A 19,043-nucleotide genomic window follows, 5' to 3' on the forward strand; every position below is an offset into this window, starting at 1 on the left:
CAATTTAACAGCTTGTAGGTTTATCTTCTGTGAATTTTACAGTTAATAACAGCCAAAAAATCTGGCTGCAGCAGCACCAAATGTTCTTGCAACATTAGACAGGATGAGAAGCAATCCTTAGCCTGGAGATACTACACAGGGAAAGCTGATTTCCCGCAGTAAAACCTTTTTATTAACTGAGAGTTGGGTGATACCTTTACACATGCAACAGAATCTCCTTGTTTCAGATCAGCTTGTTTTCCTCCAACATTGTGAAAATATTGGCTGATGGTTTTGGATTTTTAAAACAGCTATTGGAGTTTAGAACCTAGACAAGGAACTAAAGAACAATAATAAATAATAACAATGCTGCCATAAGAATATCTAATCTGTTAGCTTCCCAGATAATCTATGGAGCCCTACCAAAGTCCTGGTTTTTGTTGACTTATTTCATGATTACACAAACTGATTTAGTTCACTACACTATACTTGAGATTTTAACCAGCACACACTACTGATCAGTTATTGATCCATTTCTAAATAATCTAAAACCGAAAGGTATAGTAATTTAATCCAGTATGAGTGTACTGTTAAATGCACCTTTAAGAGTCTCTGCAAATGCAACAACACATGCACTGAAAAAAAAAGTGTATATATTAAACAGAACACTGGAGCCCAGCAGATGTTGATGGCTTCACATGGAGCACCACTTCTTGGAAAGAGTGCCAATAAAGCATGCAATGGAAAGCAAAGAACGGATTCTCCAATAAACTTAAGGCCCACCCCACAAACCCTATCAATCAGTAAAGGGGAGAAGGTGGGACTGGACTTCATGATCTTTCTATAGCAGTGGTTCTCAACCTGTGGGTCGGGACCCCATTTGGGGTCGAACGACCATTTCACGGGGGTCGCCAAACAAGGCTGTCCGCCATTTTTCCCCTTTTCTTTGGCCACGCCCCTGGCACCCGGTGATGTATAAGTGGTTGGGGGTTACGACAACATGAGGAACTGTATTATGGGGTCGCAGCATTAGAAAGGTTGAGAACCACTGTTCTATAGGTATAGGAAGATGGATGGTTCCTCCTCCCAGCTCAGCTTATGTTCCTCCTCTGCCAGCCTTCCTCCCTTCCTCTGGCATGCCACTTTCTGAGCAGGAAAGCGAGGGTCCCTGTGTGATTCAACAAAGCTGCCTTTTTAGGCTTTGAGAAAGCAATTCCTTTAACAGAATAATAGCTAAGACTAAGAGGTTGGTACAATGAGGATCCAGATTGTTGGGGACAACAGGCTGACTCTGTAAACTGCTTAGAAAGGGCTGTAAAGTACTGTGAAGCGGTATATAAGTCTAAGTGCTACTGCTATGACTATTTTGGCTCCATCATCCTCTCAGCTCACAAGCTCTGGCCCTCAGTCAGTTCTCCAAAACTGGGACCTCTTTATGGTTTGTGGTTCCAGGATCTGCCATTGGCACTTTCTAACAACGAATATAAACAATTACTTCCAGCAAAGACTCAGTGCTTCTAGGAAGTCTGTTCTGCAATGATTTCAATTCTTTCTTCCTATGAACACACTGGCACGCACACACAAAAGGGGAAAGAAAATGTCCATTATTCTTTGCTATGATTCACTAACACACTAACCTTTCCCATGGACAAGGGATATAAATTCCCTAGGGTGGATGGATGGGAGAAATGCCAAATATGCAAACGCTTTTCCCCAATTCCATCTAAAATGCAAATGAGCAGGTAAAACACACAGGCATTTTCCACTGGAAGGCTACCTTTAATTGAGGGGCTTTATGGAAGAGACGCTATCCTCCACCTATTCCATTTTCCATTCAACTGCCTGTTCAAGGTAGAGGATCTGCTCAGGCATTTCCGTCCTTTCTCTCCCAGCCTACTTCTCATTCTCATCCTCCCCGGATTTCGAAAGGAAGCCGAACCTGTTACAGCTGAATTTCCTTCATTTCCACTCTTCACCTTTACTGCATGTTACCGTCTAACCTTTATTTTTGGCTTTGGAGAAGCAGATGCGTGTGCTCCAGGACCTTACGGGAAGACGCTTGGAAAAATACCTTCCTTGGAGGGAAACCCGATCAGAGTGGCCCTTCCTGGCTCAAGAAAGGAAAAAAGGAAAGAAGGGAGGGAGGGAGGGAGGAAGAAGAAAGAGGGAGGGAGGGGGAGAAAGAAAGAAAGAAAGAAAGAAAGAAAGAAAGAAAGAAAGAAAGAAAGAAAGAAAGAAAGAAAGAAAGAAAGAAAGAAAGAAAGAAAGAAAGCCCACCGACTTGGCTTTAGCAGAGACCTCACGGTGGCTCTAAACAGCTCGGAAAGCCCCACGCCCTGCTTTGGGATGAAAGGTGGGACCCCAACCTCGCGGCGGACATCCATCCATTCCTCCTTCCCTCCCCCCCCCCCCAATTCCACCGTCGGTCGCAGACAATCCCGCTCGGCCCCCTCCAAGGACCGCCACCCCCTCCCCCGCGCGGCTGGGGACTTCCCCGTTCTCCGAGCCGGAGGAAGGAAGGAAGGAAGGAAGGAGCCGGCGGAGCCGAGGTCCTCATCCCGCCCTGAGCAGCGGCCGCCTCCACCCCCCTTTCTCGGCGCCGGACTTACTTCTTCTTCCGAAAGTCCGTAAACCGGATCGACCGCCCCGGTCGCCATGGGTCCGGAGGCTGCAGCGGGGCGTCCCCCCGGGAGCGAGGCAAGCGGCTGCCCGCAAATCACCGGGGCAGCAGCTGCGGCGCGCCAAGAGGCGATGGGGCTCTCCCGGGGAGGCAGCGAGCCCTGCAGCGGGAGGCAAATTCCAGCGGAGGAAGCGGGGAGCCGCCCTCCGCCCCGATCCAGAACTGCGGGGAGCGCTGGGGCACCGCCGCCGCCGCCGCTTCCCCTTCTGGCCGAGGCTACCGGAGGGAGACCCCGCAGCCAGCCGCCTCGGGGCTGCAGCCGGAGGCTTCCGCGGCTCCTTCCTGCTTCGGCTGGGCGTCCGGGCTGCCGGGGTTGAGCGCGACCGCTGCCCACAGCTTTGCCCGGTGCAAGCGAACGCGAGCGAGCCCTCCTCTGCTTGGCCAAGGCTGGCGAAAGCACGGGGCGGGGGGGGGAGCGGCGGTGGAGCGGGGCCGCTGCTCCAGGGCGGGGAGAAAGCTGCGCGAAGCCCAATGGGAAACGAGTCCAATAATAGCGGGCGGGGCTGGAGGAAACTTCTGGGTTAGGTTGAGCGCGGGCTCGCCTTCTCTACCTATCTACCGCCCAAGGAGGGGACGGGGGGAGGTATGGGTGGAGAGAGGGAGCGGCGAGAGCCTGAGAAAGGAAGAATGGGAAGAAAGGAAGGGGTTGCGAATCAGAAGCCCCGGTTACGTGTCCAGCGTTTGCAGCATGTGCGCTGGCAACAGGGCTAGTTCCTGGAGTCCCCCTCGGATTGCATTAGCTGCAATTTCTTTTTTAAAAAAATGCGCGAGTACATCTGAACATCTACTGAATGTGTGTGTGGGGGGGGGGTTTCTGTGCGCTCGGGCCTGGGGGGGAGTTGCATCGCCTTCTATTAGTTGACTTCCCAGCATTGATTGTGTTATCCCGAGTGGGTCCCTCTTATTCACGCATTTACCGTTCGTTCTCCCGCGGAACTTGCAGCCCGCGCTTCTTCGGATTCCCGAGGCGATCTCCAAAGGAAAAGGCGCCACTCGGTGGACAAGTTTGGAAACGGCCGTGGTTCTTCTGGAAAAAGAGGAATTCGAGAGCGAGCGCTTAAAAAAAAAAAAGGCAAATAAGAAAAACGCTGCAATATATTAAGAGTGCGCGAGTTTGTGTAATAAATCAGTGGAGAAATCGTTCGCCGAGCCTCGCCCTCTAGGGATTGTACTGAAATTTGCCTTGGGCGACTGGTTCCCTTCCGGATGCGCTTGACTACAGCTTCCATAATGCTCATCCAACGCTCTGTGGATGTGGCCGGGTGAAGGAAGACTGCGTTGCGTAGTTTCTTTTATCATCTTGGTAAATCATATGTATGTATATAATAACATTTCCGATAACTTCTTTCCAGGACTGCAGTGTTTGTGTTAGACACAAAAATGAAAGATGTTTAGACACAAACACCTGCCTTTCTCCAGTGCTTATTTTTCAGTTCATTAAAACCATTTTCTTCATACTGTTCATTGAATCAACAGACCTTTATTATATTTTGGATATATTCTTTCAGTGTAGAGTAAACTTACTAGTTATTAATGGTTAAACCATTTATTTTTGTATTTTCATTCCTCTTCTACAGAACTTTGATGGAGGCACCCAGAGAGATATTGGGGGATCTGGATAAACACAACCCCAAAATCAATTATTCAATCCTGCTAACAGTACAGATTTTTGAACATTCCGGATATTGTTCTGTGTTGGCCAACCATCTCCATGTTAAAAATTTTCAGCTGATAAATTCACCCACTACACACCCAGCCAAGACTTGTTAATTGTGGCTTATTGAGCAAATGACAACATGCTGGATTCACACAGTATCTTAAGCCATAAACCATGTTTTATAAACCATGACATGGCTGTATGAATCCAGCTGCTATGTTCTGCTGACAAAGGTTAAAAGGATATTTGCCTTTCTTTTTTCAGAGATAAGGCTTAGTAGCTTCAGAGCTGGCGTTTACGTGCACACTAATGTTGTGTACAACATCACCACAGATTACTGTTTAATCATAGTATGTATATAGGCTGATATAACCTACAAAAAACATAATTGGAGATACAGATTCAGCCCAGGAAACACCTGTTTGAAGCTGCTGTATTTTAGGCACCTTAATAGCAGTGTCTGCAGAGTATGATCAAAAATATCAATATGGCAACCATACAATTTATACACCTGTTTTTTTATGTTCACGACATCACAAGTCAGCATTTTCATTTTTTTGCTTTTATTTTACATTCTTAACATACACCAGAGATGGCAAACCTTTTAGAGACCAAGTGCCCCAAAACTGCCCCCACCCCGTCCCTGCTCTGCCCTGCCCACTGGGCCACCCACAACCTCCACAGTCCACCAAAGATCACCTAGACAGCCCAGCAGTGCCATAGCGGCTATGCTCTCCGCTCCTGCCCCACAGCAGCATCTGCGCGCAACGGGATGCAAGGGTGGAGTCTTGTCCCCACTGCCCAGCTACCATGTCCTTGGCTCTGCTGCTTTGTGTGGGCTGCGCCCAGGGGCAACTCTCCTCTGGGGGGGTGCTGCTGATGAGGAGGGGTGTGTGGGAGGAGGCGGGGCTGGGAAGACGGTGCGTGTGCCCACAGAGAGGGCTCCGAGTGCCACCTCTGGCACCCATGCCATAGGTTCACCACCACTGACATATACAATTAACATTTTTAATTTTTTTAAAAAAATAAAACCCCCAAAAAAGAAACCCCCTTATTTAAAAAAAAAGAGAATAAAATTTCCTTATACATTATAGTTTTATGCATTATATATAGGTAGTCCTTGATTTATGACCACAATTGCACCTGGAAGTTTAGTCATAAGACATTGCAGTTATAAATTGGGTCACCACATGACTGAACTCAATTTTATGTTCTTTTTTATGATGGTCGTTAAGTGAGTCACTGTAATTGCTAAGTCAATCACGGGATTTTCAGTCCAAATCTACTTTATCCGCTGAGCATTTTTTCTGGAAAATCGCAAAAAAAGTTGTAAAATGCAATCACGTGACCACAGGGTGCTGTAATTGGTTGTAAATGCAGGCTGGTTGACAAGCATCTGAAATGCGATCACTTAACTGTGGGGGCGGTGTAGCAGTCGTAACTTCGAAGATGGATTGAAAGATAGCAGACACCGCTGCATCAAGTACAATGGTTTACTTGTTTTATAGGACCCACCCATGTACAGATGGTGATTTTAATAGTAATCTTGTAGAATATAAATTATACATAGTATAATTTAAATAGTGTAAATGTATAGAGTGTATTGTGTGAAAGATTTAAGTTGGGACAAATCTCTGCATTTATCTTGACAAAATTTGGAAGTCCTTTGCCCTTACCTGCTTCCTAAGGCTGAGAGAGACAGACTGGCCTAAAGTCATTCAGAAGGCTTTGTGCCCACGACAGGATTAAAACTCACAATTTCCCAGTTTCTAGTCCAGTAACTTAACCGCTACAGTAAATTGGCTTTCATACTGTATATTATCATTTATTGTTTATTTCACCCATCTCAACATCATGACTCATTATTTCAATACAGTATAAAAATACAGCATTAACGGAAAATAAGAGCTGTCTCCAGTCAGATTTCTCAGCTCAGTTTCATGTAATCTCCCATGTTCTGTTGATCCAAATCATAATGACACATTGTTAATTTTTTACCAAGGGCCTGAGACTGATAATCAAGTAACTGTTAATGTATGAACAGTCATGAGACTTCTTTGGAAGAGAATCAATATAGGAATAAAAACAAAATGGGCTATAATTTTGATACAATAAAGTAGCAATATCAGTGGATTTAGGGCTAAATTGTAGATGTTCATATTTTTTGTTTCGAGACTGTGTTTCACTACACACTACACAGTTTTTAAGTGAGACAAGGAAAGAGACATTTTTGCATGTTATTTGCTTCAGAAAAATCTAAACCTTAAGTATACCCTATTCATAATCATTTAAAAGTTTTCTTTAAAAGTAGTCTTTGACTTATGGCTACGATCAGGATAAGCATGATGGTCATTGACTTGTGCCCAATTTTACAAGCTTTTTTGCTGTGGTTTTTTTAAGCAAATTGCTGTGTTTGAGTGAATCCAGTGGCTGTTAGGTGAATTCAGCTTTCCCCATTGACTTTGCATGTTGGAAGTTAGCTGGAAAGATCACAAATAGTGATAATGTGATCCCAGGACCCTGCTAGTAAAGTTACCAGTAATGGTCACAAAACAAATAATCGTAAGTTAAGGACTACCTGTAATGCAGGGAATTATTTCAAGTTTGTGATTCCAGATTCACTTTTATTAAAGATATTTCTCTAAAGAAATGCTCATTTCATATTTTGATCAGATTTAATTTTTGTTTCATATGGCTAAATACACTCTTTTGAGCTGTTAAACACTTACAGAGGCTTAAATCCAGAATATCCATATCCACACAGTGAGGTAATATAATAATAATATGGTTTTACTTTCAATATTCTAAAAAAAGAAAGCTAGGATTACTATATGTTTTGCTTAATGTTATGGTAACATGTACTTTTCAGTGTACCCTAATTTATGTAAATCTAATCTATTCCTAGCCTCTCATATTTCTCTATATAAATGTGTTTATCTATTTCCTCTTTATATTTCCTTGCAGGGAAACACCTGGAGTTTTTTTTCTTCAAGAAACTAAATTGCTAGTATGAAGTGAATATCACATTTTTTTATTGATCACATCCTGGGATAGAATACATGTATATTACAGGAAGGGAGGACAATATTCAGAGATCTGCTTTGTTTCTACTAGAAAGAGGCAAAGTAGAAGCATATATATTGATAGAACATGTTAGAATTAAGGATTAGTTCCGGTCATGCGAATGAATAAACCTGTCTGTTTCATTTTCTTCCAATTTACAGTCTTAAATATGTTCCATCTTGTTTCCTATTGTACAGATTAAAAGCCAAGGTGAATATATATATATATGAATATTCATGCACATTTTTCAAAGATACATATTGTTTAGTGAAATAAGTGCATTTTTGGTAGCAGTTGTCTTTAACGTAGTGTTCTGAATCTGTTTTTCCTCTCTCCACATGCATTTTTATGTACATATTTTTTGCCCAAAGAACTACATTTTAAGAAGTATGAACGCCAAGGGATAACCTGCGTTCTTCTTTACATACTGATTCCAGAAATGCAAATATAGTAAGAGCCTGACAGAATTACTCCCTCTTCCATTCAAGAGAAAATTCAAAGAATAGCTTGGTTTTGTGTATCAGAGCTGGATATGCTATTACAAATCTCGGGGTAGTTTGGGAACAGCAGAACTACATCTGCACTATAGAAAGACAACTGCAGAACTCACATTCATCAAAAGCAATGTTTCTCAAACCTGATTACTTTTAAGACATGTTGACTTCAACTCTCAGAATGCCTCAGCCAGCATGAGGAATTCTGGGAATTGAAGACCAGATATTTTAAAATGGCCGTATTTGGAAAACGCTGCTCAAAAGATTTCAGACTGTTTCAGTAAATCTCAACAAACCTAATGGGTTTCCAACATATTGTAAATGCAGCTAGCTGATGAAATGCTTGCAATCTGTCTCACATGTAAAGCTTATTCCATTTAATAGAACGACACAGTCCCAAAAGTTGCTACCAAATTCTTCCTGGTGTTGGACTACTATACACTAACACGACTCTGTCTCTACAGACTTCCATTAACGCTACTGACACCATGTACAATTTTGGTGGTTCAAAGTAAAACATTTGTTTAAACTGCCTGGTGCCTTTTAAGTGATAGTAGATGCCCTTCAATTTATACCACCAATATTGCAAATCCAGACCTGAGCGGGGGAAAAGAATATCTAATTTCTCTGGTACAGGTTGTCCTGGAGGCTATGACTATAACTCAGCCTTTTTCAGGATGGCCATTGAGTGAACATAGTGATTGTCAAGCGGACCCATTGGCTGCTGTGGGATATAAACACTGGTTTCTGGCAAAACTATTGTAAATCACCATCATCTGACCACAGCATGCTACAAACGGCTATAAATGTGGGCCAGCTGCCAAATACCAAAAATGTGGTCACATGACTGCAGGAAGACTAGAACACTGGAACTTCAAAACCAGCTCACAATTAGCTTTGGAGAACCGGGTTCATTGTAACCATTGCTAAGGAACCGGTCATAGGTTGTCGACTACCCACATAGCTTAACATCACTGGCCAACCTTTCATAAATATGCCTGATTCTCAGTTAAAAAAAAAATCAAAGGAAATAGTGGCCCCTTAAAATGAAGCACACTTATTATTGCCAGCTTCTATGAACAGCCATTCACTTCATTAAATTCATGGCATCTGTCCACACCTGAGGGCAGAGGATTATGCATGCAGGACTCTCACAGGCTGGTGAGAGAAAAGAAAGAAAATGATGAAAAAGGAGCTCAAATCGCCTTGAGTGGCCATTAATATTAACAGGTGCAACAACAGACATTCCTGCAATGAATGGCTGACACATATAGGATAATAAGAAACATTGTTCTCTGTTTAGTCTTTGAGAAATGGACGGATTCTTGTTCAGCTCTTTTGTGTAATTCTGTGTAATTCCTTTTCTCCAAGAAGGTCACCTTAAAATCAGTGGCAGAGCATCTAAGGGAATTGAAATGTCCTCCCCCCATTAGTTTGGTTTTATTTATTTGTTTATCAACTTTATTTGTCAACTATCTCACTATTCAGGTTGAATGTGGCTGTTTCCACTGCTGGAAGAAAATCACAGAATGGCCCAAACCCAATCAATTTCACCCAGCCCTCTAGAAGAGGATCAAATGGCATTTTCTGAAGACAAATGAAATACTTCTGGCTGATTCTTGACTCTGTAGCACAAATGCAAAAAATAAATAAATAAATAGCACTATCTCACACATGATGGCATCAAAATGATTGGCTGGAGGCTGCTTTAGCATCTCATTTATCGCTCAGATTACTGGTTTATTTTCTTGCAAAGATTGCATGCATAAATTCCTCTTTAGATATTCTAGTCAGGATAGTGGATGGCTTTACAGTGCACTAAATATCAGCCTACATCAGGGTGTCAAACTGCTGGCCTGCAGGCCGGATGTGTCATGCCGAAACCGCGCCCACCCCATTGCTGGCAATGGAAAAAAATTCGCAATACATCGTGACACATCACGTAATGTTGTAAGTTTGACACCCCTAACCTACATGATCCTGCTGATAACCACTCTGGTGATTCATAAAAAGTCTCCAAGATTCTTGGAAGGTGAATTAGATCCCTTCCAATTAAAAAAAAGTCTATTAATTATTCACACTTCTCCGAATTAGAAATTAAAATAAAGAAGCTCAGATGAGAATTTACAATGATCAAACAGGCACACCAGTTATTACAGAGAATGTCAGATACACAAGGCTGCAAGCGTAGAGTTTGCCTAGAAACAGTCAATGCTGTATCTAGCATCTTCTATGCAAGATGGATAAACAATTACCCTCTTCTCTCCACCTCCAGATATATTTAAGAGGGATTTATAAATATCTTATTTATTAAAGCAGATTAGTTGAAGCAGTTGTGAGCAGACGCTGGGGTTAGCTCTATTCTGCTGTTTAGTGTTAATAAAATTAGAGTGTATATACGTTTCTAGTGTGTTATTGGGACAATATCATGGTGTAGATTGGTTTTATTGCTTTTGTGACATTTTGATTGTCAATGTTTCATTGTGACTGAGCATTGCTGGGGTTGGGGTGCATCATAACTATGATTTACTTCTAAGAGTTTTGCCCTCAGTCCAATCTTGAAAGAATCCCAATCCCTACCCCTTTACACACTAAACTAATTTCTTGGCAGTGACAATCCATCAAAGGTCACTGGTGGTGGACTCTGATTTCATATGGGCAGGTGCCACTTCGTATCCCCCCTTTGGGCCACAGAAAGAGCTACCTATAAGTTATGGCTTGGAGCATCATTGAAAACTAAACATTCTCTGTCTTCTCATGACCACTTCCAAGTCCTTCACTTAAATCTCTCATCGTGCCTCAGAGCCATATTGTTTTGGACCCTGACCTTTAAAAGGAGACTTACTCCACTGACAACACAAGGCATAAGCAAATAGAAGGTTGTGCGTAATGGACGTGAAGGGGGAGGGAAAACAGGAGCCATAAACCATGAACATCAGCCTAGTCAGAGATCCTCCAATCCCAAGAGGACAGTGGCATTTTCTTTGTGAGATTCTCCTAAGGCTGAAGAAGAAACTGTGGTGATTAATGCATCTTAATATTATGGCAAAGAGGTGAAAAGGGAATTCCTTTTCAGCCACAGCTGTGGCTCAGTTATGACCTGAAGCACCATCTACATAATAAAAAAATCTGCAGCTGTTATTCCATTTACTAAGATGCCTAATCCACTCTCTTTTCTTGGTCCCAACAAAACAATTCATTATATGATATTTTCAAGCTGTGGTGGTCTCTGGATTCCTCCTACGTTGCTATATTGAGACCACTTCTTTTTGTCCAAGGAAAATTCACAGTTCCCACTACACAATTCACTTCACTGCATGGATGTTATATATTTCAGCAGGGATGTCACCTACAGAGTTGCAGGAGGAAGTGGGGAGTGGCTTTATTATTATTATTGTCTAGTTATTTAAATTTGTTACATCCATTCCCTCCAGTAGATTGAGAGGCTTACAAAATCCAAAAAACAATAAATGATTGAAAACTATGCTTCACCTTGAAACAATAGCAATGCACCAAGCAGTACATTAATCAGGAAATGGATTTGATGCAATTAATTTGCTAAGGGTTTGATCACAGGTGAAAATTTAGCCTCTGATTCATTGGCCTCAGATTCATTATCATAAAGCTTTGGCTTGCTTTAACTATGATTAAATCTTGGCTAGATTTAGACCATCCAAATCAAGCAAAACATAATTTGGTGGAACGTGAGAGCCTCATTTAAAATATTCATGATGCAATGAGGTTTGGAAGGGCAAAGCCCAGACAGTTTCAGCCTTCATAATTTAGTTCTGCAAGGATATCCACTGTTTGGGTTTATGAGTGTCAAAAAATGTCTGTGATCGCACAATTGAAGCTCTGCCCCCTTTTATATGTAGAAAGATCTTTGATTGCAGGTTTGCAGCCATCTTGCCTTTTTGAACCTCCTGATGCCCCTGCTTGCATTTATTTGATTTAGGCAAAGGAGATTTATTTAGAATTAGGTGATACCTATACTACCTCTGACTTGATTCTAATTATATTTTGCTGAGGTCCAGGTGACTATTGGTCCATCTAACCTTTCCTTGAATGATCTGGTTTACATTATGCTAAACCATGGTTTCCAGCTTGGCTAAACCATGAGTTGTGCTTTACAACAGGGGTCCCCAACCCGTGGTCTGTGGACTGGTACCGGGCCACAGTATCCCAGCAACTGGTCTACACAAACAAGCAAAGCCCCATCCATGGGATGCAGGCAGCACACAAAACCAAGCTCCCTCTGGTCCACGGAAAAACCCTGTCTCCACAGAACCGGTCCCTGGTGCCCAAAACGTTGGGCACCTCTGATTTACAAGGTATAGTAGCTACATTCATTTCACTGGCTAGCCCAAATCAAACCAACTACAAGCTAAACACGATGGGAAAACCTGATTTATATGCAAAGTTATGAATATGTTAAGGATGTTTTGCTTTGCTGAAGTAGCTGTTATTAAATGGAAAGGTGTTTAGCCCTTTATTACGCAATTAAATTTGGAAGGTCAGTGGTAACAAATTCAACAGCTTCACTAGCTTCATTAATTCATGAAAGAAGCTTCTTTGATGGCCATCCACCCTGAAACAGATGCTCTCAAGCAGATAGAAACAACAGGACAATGTTACTAATATGAGGATTACATCATGGAGAAAGCAGAGGTCTACCTTGCCCCCAAATATAAACTAACAGGCCCCAACAAATTTACAAATTAGAGATGCCTTGATAGATTTTTTTCCCCCTTCAATACAATGTATGTCATCATTCATTAGCAATGCCCCACTGGATTCAATGTTGGATAACAAAATAATTAAAAGACCCAGGTTTGACATCAGGACTTGAAGTAAGAATTCCCTAGCCAGAACAGATTGGGGGATCCTGAGAGTTGAAGTCCACATATTTTAAAATTGCTGAGATTAAGATACACCAGGCTAGCCACTCTATGCCTTTTATATAGGGAGGTGCGGCTCATGAAAGCTGGTGCTGTTTCATACGATTTCTTAGCAAAGATGTTACCAAACTCTTCCTGACTTTAGGCTTCCATAGACCAGGGGTAGGCAACTTTGGCTCTTTTATGACTTATGGACTTCAACTCCCAGAATTCCTGAGCCAGCTGGAATTCTGGGAGTTGGCTCAGGAATTCTGGGAGTTGAAGTCCACGAGTCATAAAAGAGCCAAGATTGCCTACCCCTGCCATAGACCAATATGGCTGTCCTACAAGAGTAAGCAATTAGGAGTACAGTTGCCCTAAAGTGGTTAGGAAGGTCTAATAATTAGGAAAGATTAATTGATCTGGCTAGCTCAGCCTCACAAGCATTTCATTCCATGATAAGCAAGCTGATGCCATCCAGCTATATTTTGGACTACAACTCTTGTCATTTCCCATGATGCTTGCCTTAATAGGATTTAAAGAAACTGGAGCAGATTAGCCTGTCCTTGAATTCATTAGTAGCTGGTTTAATTATAGATCAAAAAATGATTGTAAATTCACTGTTTCTCCAGAGTGCCTACCCATCCTTTTCACAGAGGCTCCCTCTGTTAAAGTCAATAAATTCACAGTACAGTATTGAGATCTTCTATAATTGGCATTCTAAAGGATGAAAAATACGGATATTGCAAAGGAATAATTGCTTTTATTTTAAAAATGGTTCTCACATGCATGATTTGCAATAGGGAGAATAATATCCTGGTAAGATATAACACAGTAGGGGAGAATAAGTTTCCAGTCTAGATCTTGATTATATTGTGGCTTGTTTCAACATGCTTGTCTAAGGTGCAGACACCAAGCTAATCTGGGCAAATCTGCAAAAAATCCCTCACACGTCAGCTGTTTTCTATTTCATTTTGAACACAGTGAGATAGAAGTGACAATATTTTTTCCCACCCATGCTTTTAATCAAGGGCTTAATTGAAGAAATGAAGGCAGATGAAGAGGCTCAGGTACTGAATAAAAAGAGTTCTATCTTGAAGGAATAGAGACTATACAATTCAGTGTGGAAATTCTGTTTTTGCTCCATGTTTAATGTAGAAATTGACATATTTTTCTAGAATACTGTACATGCTTGAATTTTGGTAGGCTCTTTATCTCTTAAGATAATTTATGGTAAAATAAATCCTTGTGTGACTGCAGTTGAAGGAAACTCTATAAAACAAGGGCCTCATTGCCAGAGACAAGGTTCAGTTCCATCTATCTGCACACCAGGATTGTGTATATGAACAGAACAAACAATCCAGAGGGAGAAACGCATCTGTGCATAGTGTGTGTGTGTGTGTGTGTGTGTGTGTGTGTGTGTGTGTGTGTGTGAGAGAGAGAGAGAGAGAGAGAGAGAGAGAGAGAGAGAGAGAGAAAGAGAAATTGGATTCAATAGTCTAAAACAGGGGTCCCCAACCCCCGGTCCATGGATCAGTACCAGGCCACAGCATGCCAACAACCGGTCCACATAAATAAGCAAAGCCCCATTTGCAGGATGCAGACAGCACACAAAACCACGCCCCCTCCAGTCAACGGAAAAACCTCTCTCCACAGAACCGGTCCCTGGTGCCCAAAAGGTTGGGAACCTCTGGTCTAAAACATTGTTTCTCATCTTCAGAAGCTTGCAATCCCCAGAATTACAAGCCAGGGAATGCTGAAATTTGAAGTTGCTGAGGCTGATAAACATAGGTCTAGAGCGTGAGCTGTTTCAATCATGGTTTGCTAAACAAGCTGTAACTTGGATTCATACAAACACACTGAATCAGTAGTTCTCAACGTGTGGTCTGCAGACCCCTGGGGGGGGCGCAATGTTGCCACAGGGGGTCTGCAAAGGCTTAAAGCATTGTTATGATTTAAATCTTGAGTTAAGTCTTGGTGGTCCGTGGCCATGGTCCGTGGGCACAAAAGGTAATTTAAAGGGGCTTTGTGGTGATGAAAAGGTTGAGAATCACTGCACTAAATTATATTGTGGGTTAAAATATATGAACCAAGTCATTTCAGTTTTAAAACTGTTTTTTGGGGGTTAGCATATTATGTGAACTCAGCCAATGATAATTTATTCAACCAGCATGTTAAATAAATGTTGGCTTAACAAGAAGGGTGTAGGTCTCCCCTATGAGCTATTTCTTGTGAACCCTCTTTAAAAATTGCAGAAAACATTTCTGTCCCCTGGGCCTTTGAAAGCTTTAACTTTCAATAATAAGAGCCAGATTCATTAAATTCAGACAATAAAGGAATCTGTGATTTTATAAATTAGTAAAAGCAGTGAATAAACCAGACAAACAAGGTGAGAGCTATAAATAGCAGCGATTAACCAAAACAATAGCAACAACCTGAGGCAGGGATATGACTGCAATAAATCATCCAAATATTTGCAATATTGTCACAGACTGGCATAATAGCCTGCAAAATCAGATTGACACAGATAGTATTCTTACCAAGCAACACTTGCCTGCAATCAAAAATGTGATCATCTGCTTTAGGGCAATATATTTTTAAGGGCAGAGACCCTGCTTATAAGCAATGAGACCCTTAAGGGAGGCATCATTTACCTAAAGGCAGAAAAAGATCACTGGAAGCTTCAATGTGCCTTCTAAGCTCTACAGATTACCCCAAATACACAAGCTCAGGACAATTTGCAGAATTAACTTCCCAACAAATTGGTAGCAAGAAGGCATATTATTAAAGGATAACCTAGACTTAGTCATTAGATTTTTATCTGCCTTTATTACTTTATAAATAACTCAAGGCAGCGAATACAGGTAGTCCTCAACTTACAACAGTTCAAAGTTATAATAGCACTGAAAAAAGTGACTTATGACTGTTTTTCACATTTATAACCGTTGCAGCATCCCCATGGTCACATGATCAAAATTCAGATGGTTGGCTATTGGCCTGGATCTAAGTCAGTTGCAGTGTCTTTTGTGACCTTCTGACAAGCAAAGTCTATGGGGAAGCCAGATTCAGTTAACAACTGTGTTACTAATTTAACAATTGCAATGATTCCCTTAATCATGTGTATATATGTATATATATGTACATATATGTATTCAATAATGATGGTGAAAATGCGACTCCCGGGCATAATTATAAATGGAATGAATAAAGCGCGTTCACCAGGAGAGTTTAAAGTTAAAATACTTTAATTAATATTAAAAGGTTGCCAAGGTTTCGTTGGGAAAACTCCCCAACATCTTCAGGGCTGAGAGACCGTTTCTAACAAGGTGGTTTAAACGGATTCCATAGACGTCTATGGAATCCGTTTAAACCACCTTGTTAGAAACGGTCTCTCAGCCCTGAAGATGTTGGGGAGTTTTCCCAACGAAACCTTGGCAACCTTTTAATATAGTAAAATACTTTAATTAAAGTATTTTAACTTTAAACTCTCCTGGTGAACGCGCTTTATTCATTCCATTTATATATATGTATATATATATGTATATATATATATATATGTGTGTGTGTGTGTGTGTGTGTGTGTGTGTGTGTGTGTGTATATATGTTTTCTGAGGTTTTCTGAGGCAGCCCACCATCTTAAATCCCCCTGCAACTCAGACTAATCTGAGCACAACAAAGCCCCCACCCAAACAGAACACTCCCCCATCCAATCAGAGCACAGCCAACCCCCCATCCAATCAGAGCACTGCCAAACCCCTAACCAATCAGAACACACCTCCATCTAATCAGAACACAGCCAAGTTCCCACCCAATAAGTTCATACCCCCACTGGCAGTTAAAAGGAAGAAATAGCTAAGACCACACATTGCTCCTTGAAGCACGAAGCTGAAAACACCAGCCTGAAGATGACGAATGGGACTTTGTTGAAACGTCGCCAAGACTCTTCCAATTTTACGCGGGAGAAAACCCGAATAACCAAAGATACACACACACACACGCATGCATACACACTGTTTCCCCAAAAATAAGCACTAACTGGAAAATAAGCGCTAATGCATCTTTTGAAGCAAAAATTAATACAAGTCCCGGTCTTATTTTCGGGGAAACCTGGTATGTATGACCAGAAGTTAAGATTACAGCTTCCAGGATTTCCCACTTTGGTAAGGGTGGTTCTGAGGAGATATGAAGTCCAAATATCTGGAGGGCCCCATATTGTCGATCTCTGCCATGGGAATTCCTGTGGATGGTGAAATCATCTCTTTTCCTGTTTTTCATAAACAGATTTAACTCAACTTTCTTCTAATAAGGGGAAAGATATTAGCTCTTCCTGCCTATATGATTTGTCTCCAAACTGGCATCCGTGGGCTTCAAGAAGCCCACTGGCATATTTCTTTGAATCTGCCAAACTTGTTTTTTTTTATTATTTTAAAAAATTAATGGGAAGCTTGCATTGCAAAGAAAACAATCTGCTTCAAGCATAATCTGTACTACCAACAATTCCTCTAGGCTCCAGTAAGACTCTGGAAGCATTCTTAGAAAATAAAATCATAGTTAGCTGCATTTGTATACTCTGGAAATGTGTCATCTGTCCTTAAAAATAATAATAATTACCTGACTTAGCAACTTCAGGAATATGCCTTGAGGAGATCAATTGTTTGTTATTGGACCCATTCAGTATTTATTTTTTTGATGTATCCAAAATATGCTCTCAAAATTCCAATTGGGCCCAAGGCTTAAAAATGTTCGTCTTCCTTTTACAAGCTCACCCTAAACATTTCATCACCTTTTACCCTTTATCAGACCTTGTTTGTCACACTGGTAAAGGCAGTCCTCAACTTGTGGCCGTAGTTGTGCCTATGTCGTGGTTCCGATAGATGAAACCGTTTAAAAGAACTTCAAGGCAAAGATTTCTTCCTTGAAGAACATTTTATATAGGAAACAAGATATCGGCACGTACAAAGGTGAACCCAAGACTAAAATCCCCTCCCTCTCGTTATAAAGTTACAAGCTGCAATTCCCACCCCAATTTGCTGTCATATGTCACATTCACCAATTGTTATAAAACATGAGCTCTCCTCCCAGCTCTCCAACCCACCAAAATATTATCAGCAATGACCTCGGTTCTCACACATATGAATTGTTTTGGCTAACTGAGAACTACAATCCCCCTCCCTCCTTTATCTAAAACTTCTGAACTAATATGTGGCAACGAAGACAAAAATGAAAATGGCTTCAGTTCGGTTTGTCACAGCGTTGACAACCTGGTTGTAAGTTGTGCCAGTCGTTAAGCAGATCATCATCTCATGATGAACCCAATTTTATAATTTTTTGTTATGGTTGTTAGCAAATACCATGGTCATTAAGAAAACCCTATTTATCTACAACACAGGTAGTCCTCAACTTACAAACCAATGAGCCCAAAATTTCTGTTGATATGCGAGAGTTGTTAAGTGAGTTGTTGAGTGAGTTAAGTGATCCATTTTACAAGCTTTCTTACCACAGTTGTTAAATGAATCATTGCAGTTGTTATATTAGCAACACGGTTGTTAAGTGAATCTGGCTTCCCATTGACTTTGCTTGTTAGAAGTTTGCAAAAGGTGATCACATGACCCCTGGACGGTGCAACCATCATAACTGTGAACCAGTTGCCAAGCATCTGAATTTTGATCCTGGGACCACAGGTTGTAAGTGTGAAAAACAGTCATAGGTCACTTTTTTCAGTGCTATTATAACTTTGAACATCATTAAACAAATGGCTGTAAGTTGAAGACTACCTGTAGGTGGTGGTGGTTGTTGTTTGCCAGAAACCAGACGTAAATGCCAGTTTCTGGCAAAAAAAAAATGTAAACTGAGGTCATGTGACTATGGAAGGTTGCAAATGCTGTACATGTGGGCTGGTTGCCCAGCACCCAAAATGAGATCATGTGACTGCAGGAGAAGCAGCTATTGGAACTTTGAATCTGAACGAATACTTTTTTTTTTGTCTGTCCTAAATTTGGTTGCTAAGCGACCAACTGTAAGCCGAGGACTACCTGTACTGTAGCTGTCCTCACAGAAATCTTCAATTCCAAGATTTAAAAGGACTGGAAGAGGCCAAATACCTCTTTCCCTGGATAGCTACACAATCTTGAGAAATTGCTGCTGGTTGAGGATAGTCCTATTCAAGCAGCCATCTGACTCCAAAGTATTTTTGCTTTTCCAGAGCCTCCTTCTCCTCATGAGTTCAATCTTTATTACAGTCATGGACAAAAAATTAAACATTAAAATAAAGCAGAACTGAACAGAACAAGGCA

At 41.4% G+C, this 19,043-nt stretch overlaps 1 protein-coding gene across 4 annotated transcripts in view; it reads right to left on the minus strand.

The window, feature by feature from the left end:
• The window catches only part of NEDD4L (NEDD4 like E3 ubiquitin protein ligase), a 319,995-nt gene extending 316,360 nt beyond the window's left edge, over positions 1-3,635 (minus strand). For 3 of the 4 annotated variants that reach the window (XM_039358054.1, XM_039358053.1, XM_039358052.1), the window contains exon 1: positions 2,589-3,059. In XM_039358054.1, the coding sequence (XP_039213988.1) occupies positions 2,589-2,636 (48 nt within the window). In that variant the 5' untranslated portion in view covers positions 2,637-3,059. Of the gene's footprint in view, positions 1-2,588; positions 3,060-3,576 lie in introns of those variants that run through there. The other variant, XM_039358058.1, reaches the window with a different exon arrangement.
• Between the last annotated feature and the right edge of the window lie 15,408 nt (positions 3,636-19,043).

Source organism: Crotalus tigris, unplaced genomic scaffold (assembly GCF_016545835.1).
Source record: "Crotalus tigris isolate CLP2741 ecotype Arizona unplaced genomic scaffold, ASM1654583v1 scf7180000018975.1359446, whole genome shotgun sequence".
NCBI classification, from domain to species: Eukaryota; Metazoa; Chordata; class Lepidosauria; order Squamata; family Viperidae; genus Crotalus; species Crotalus tigris.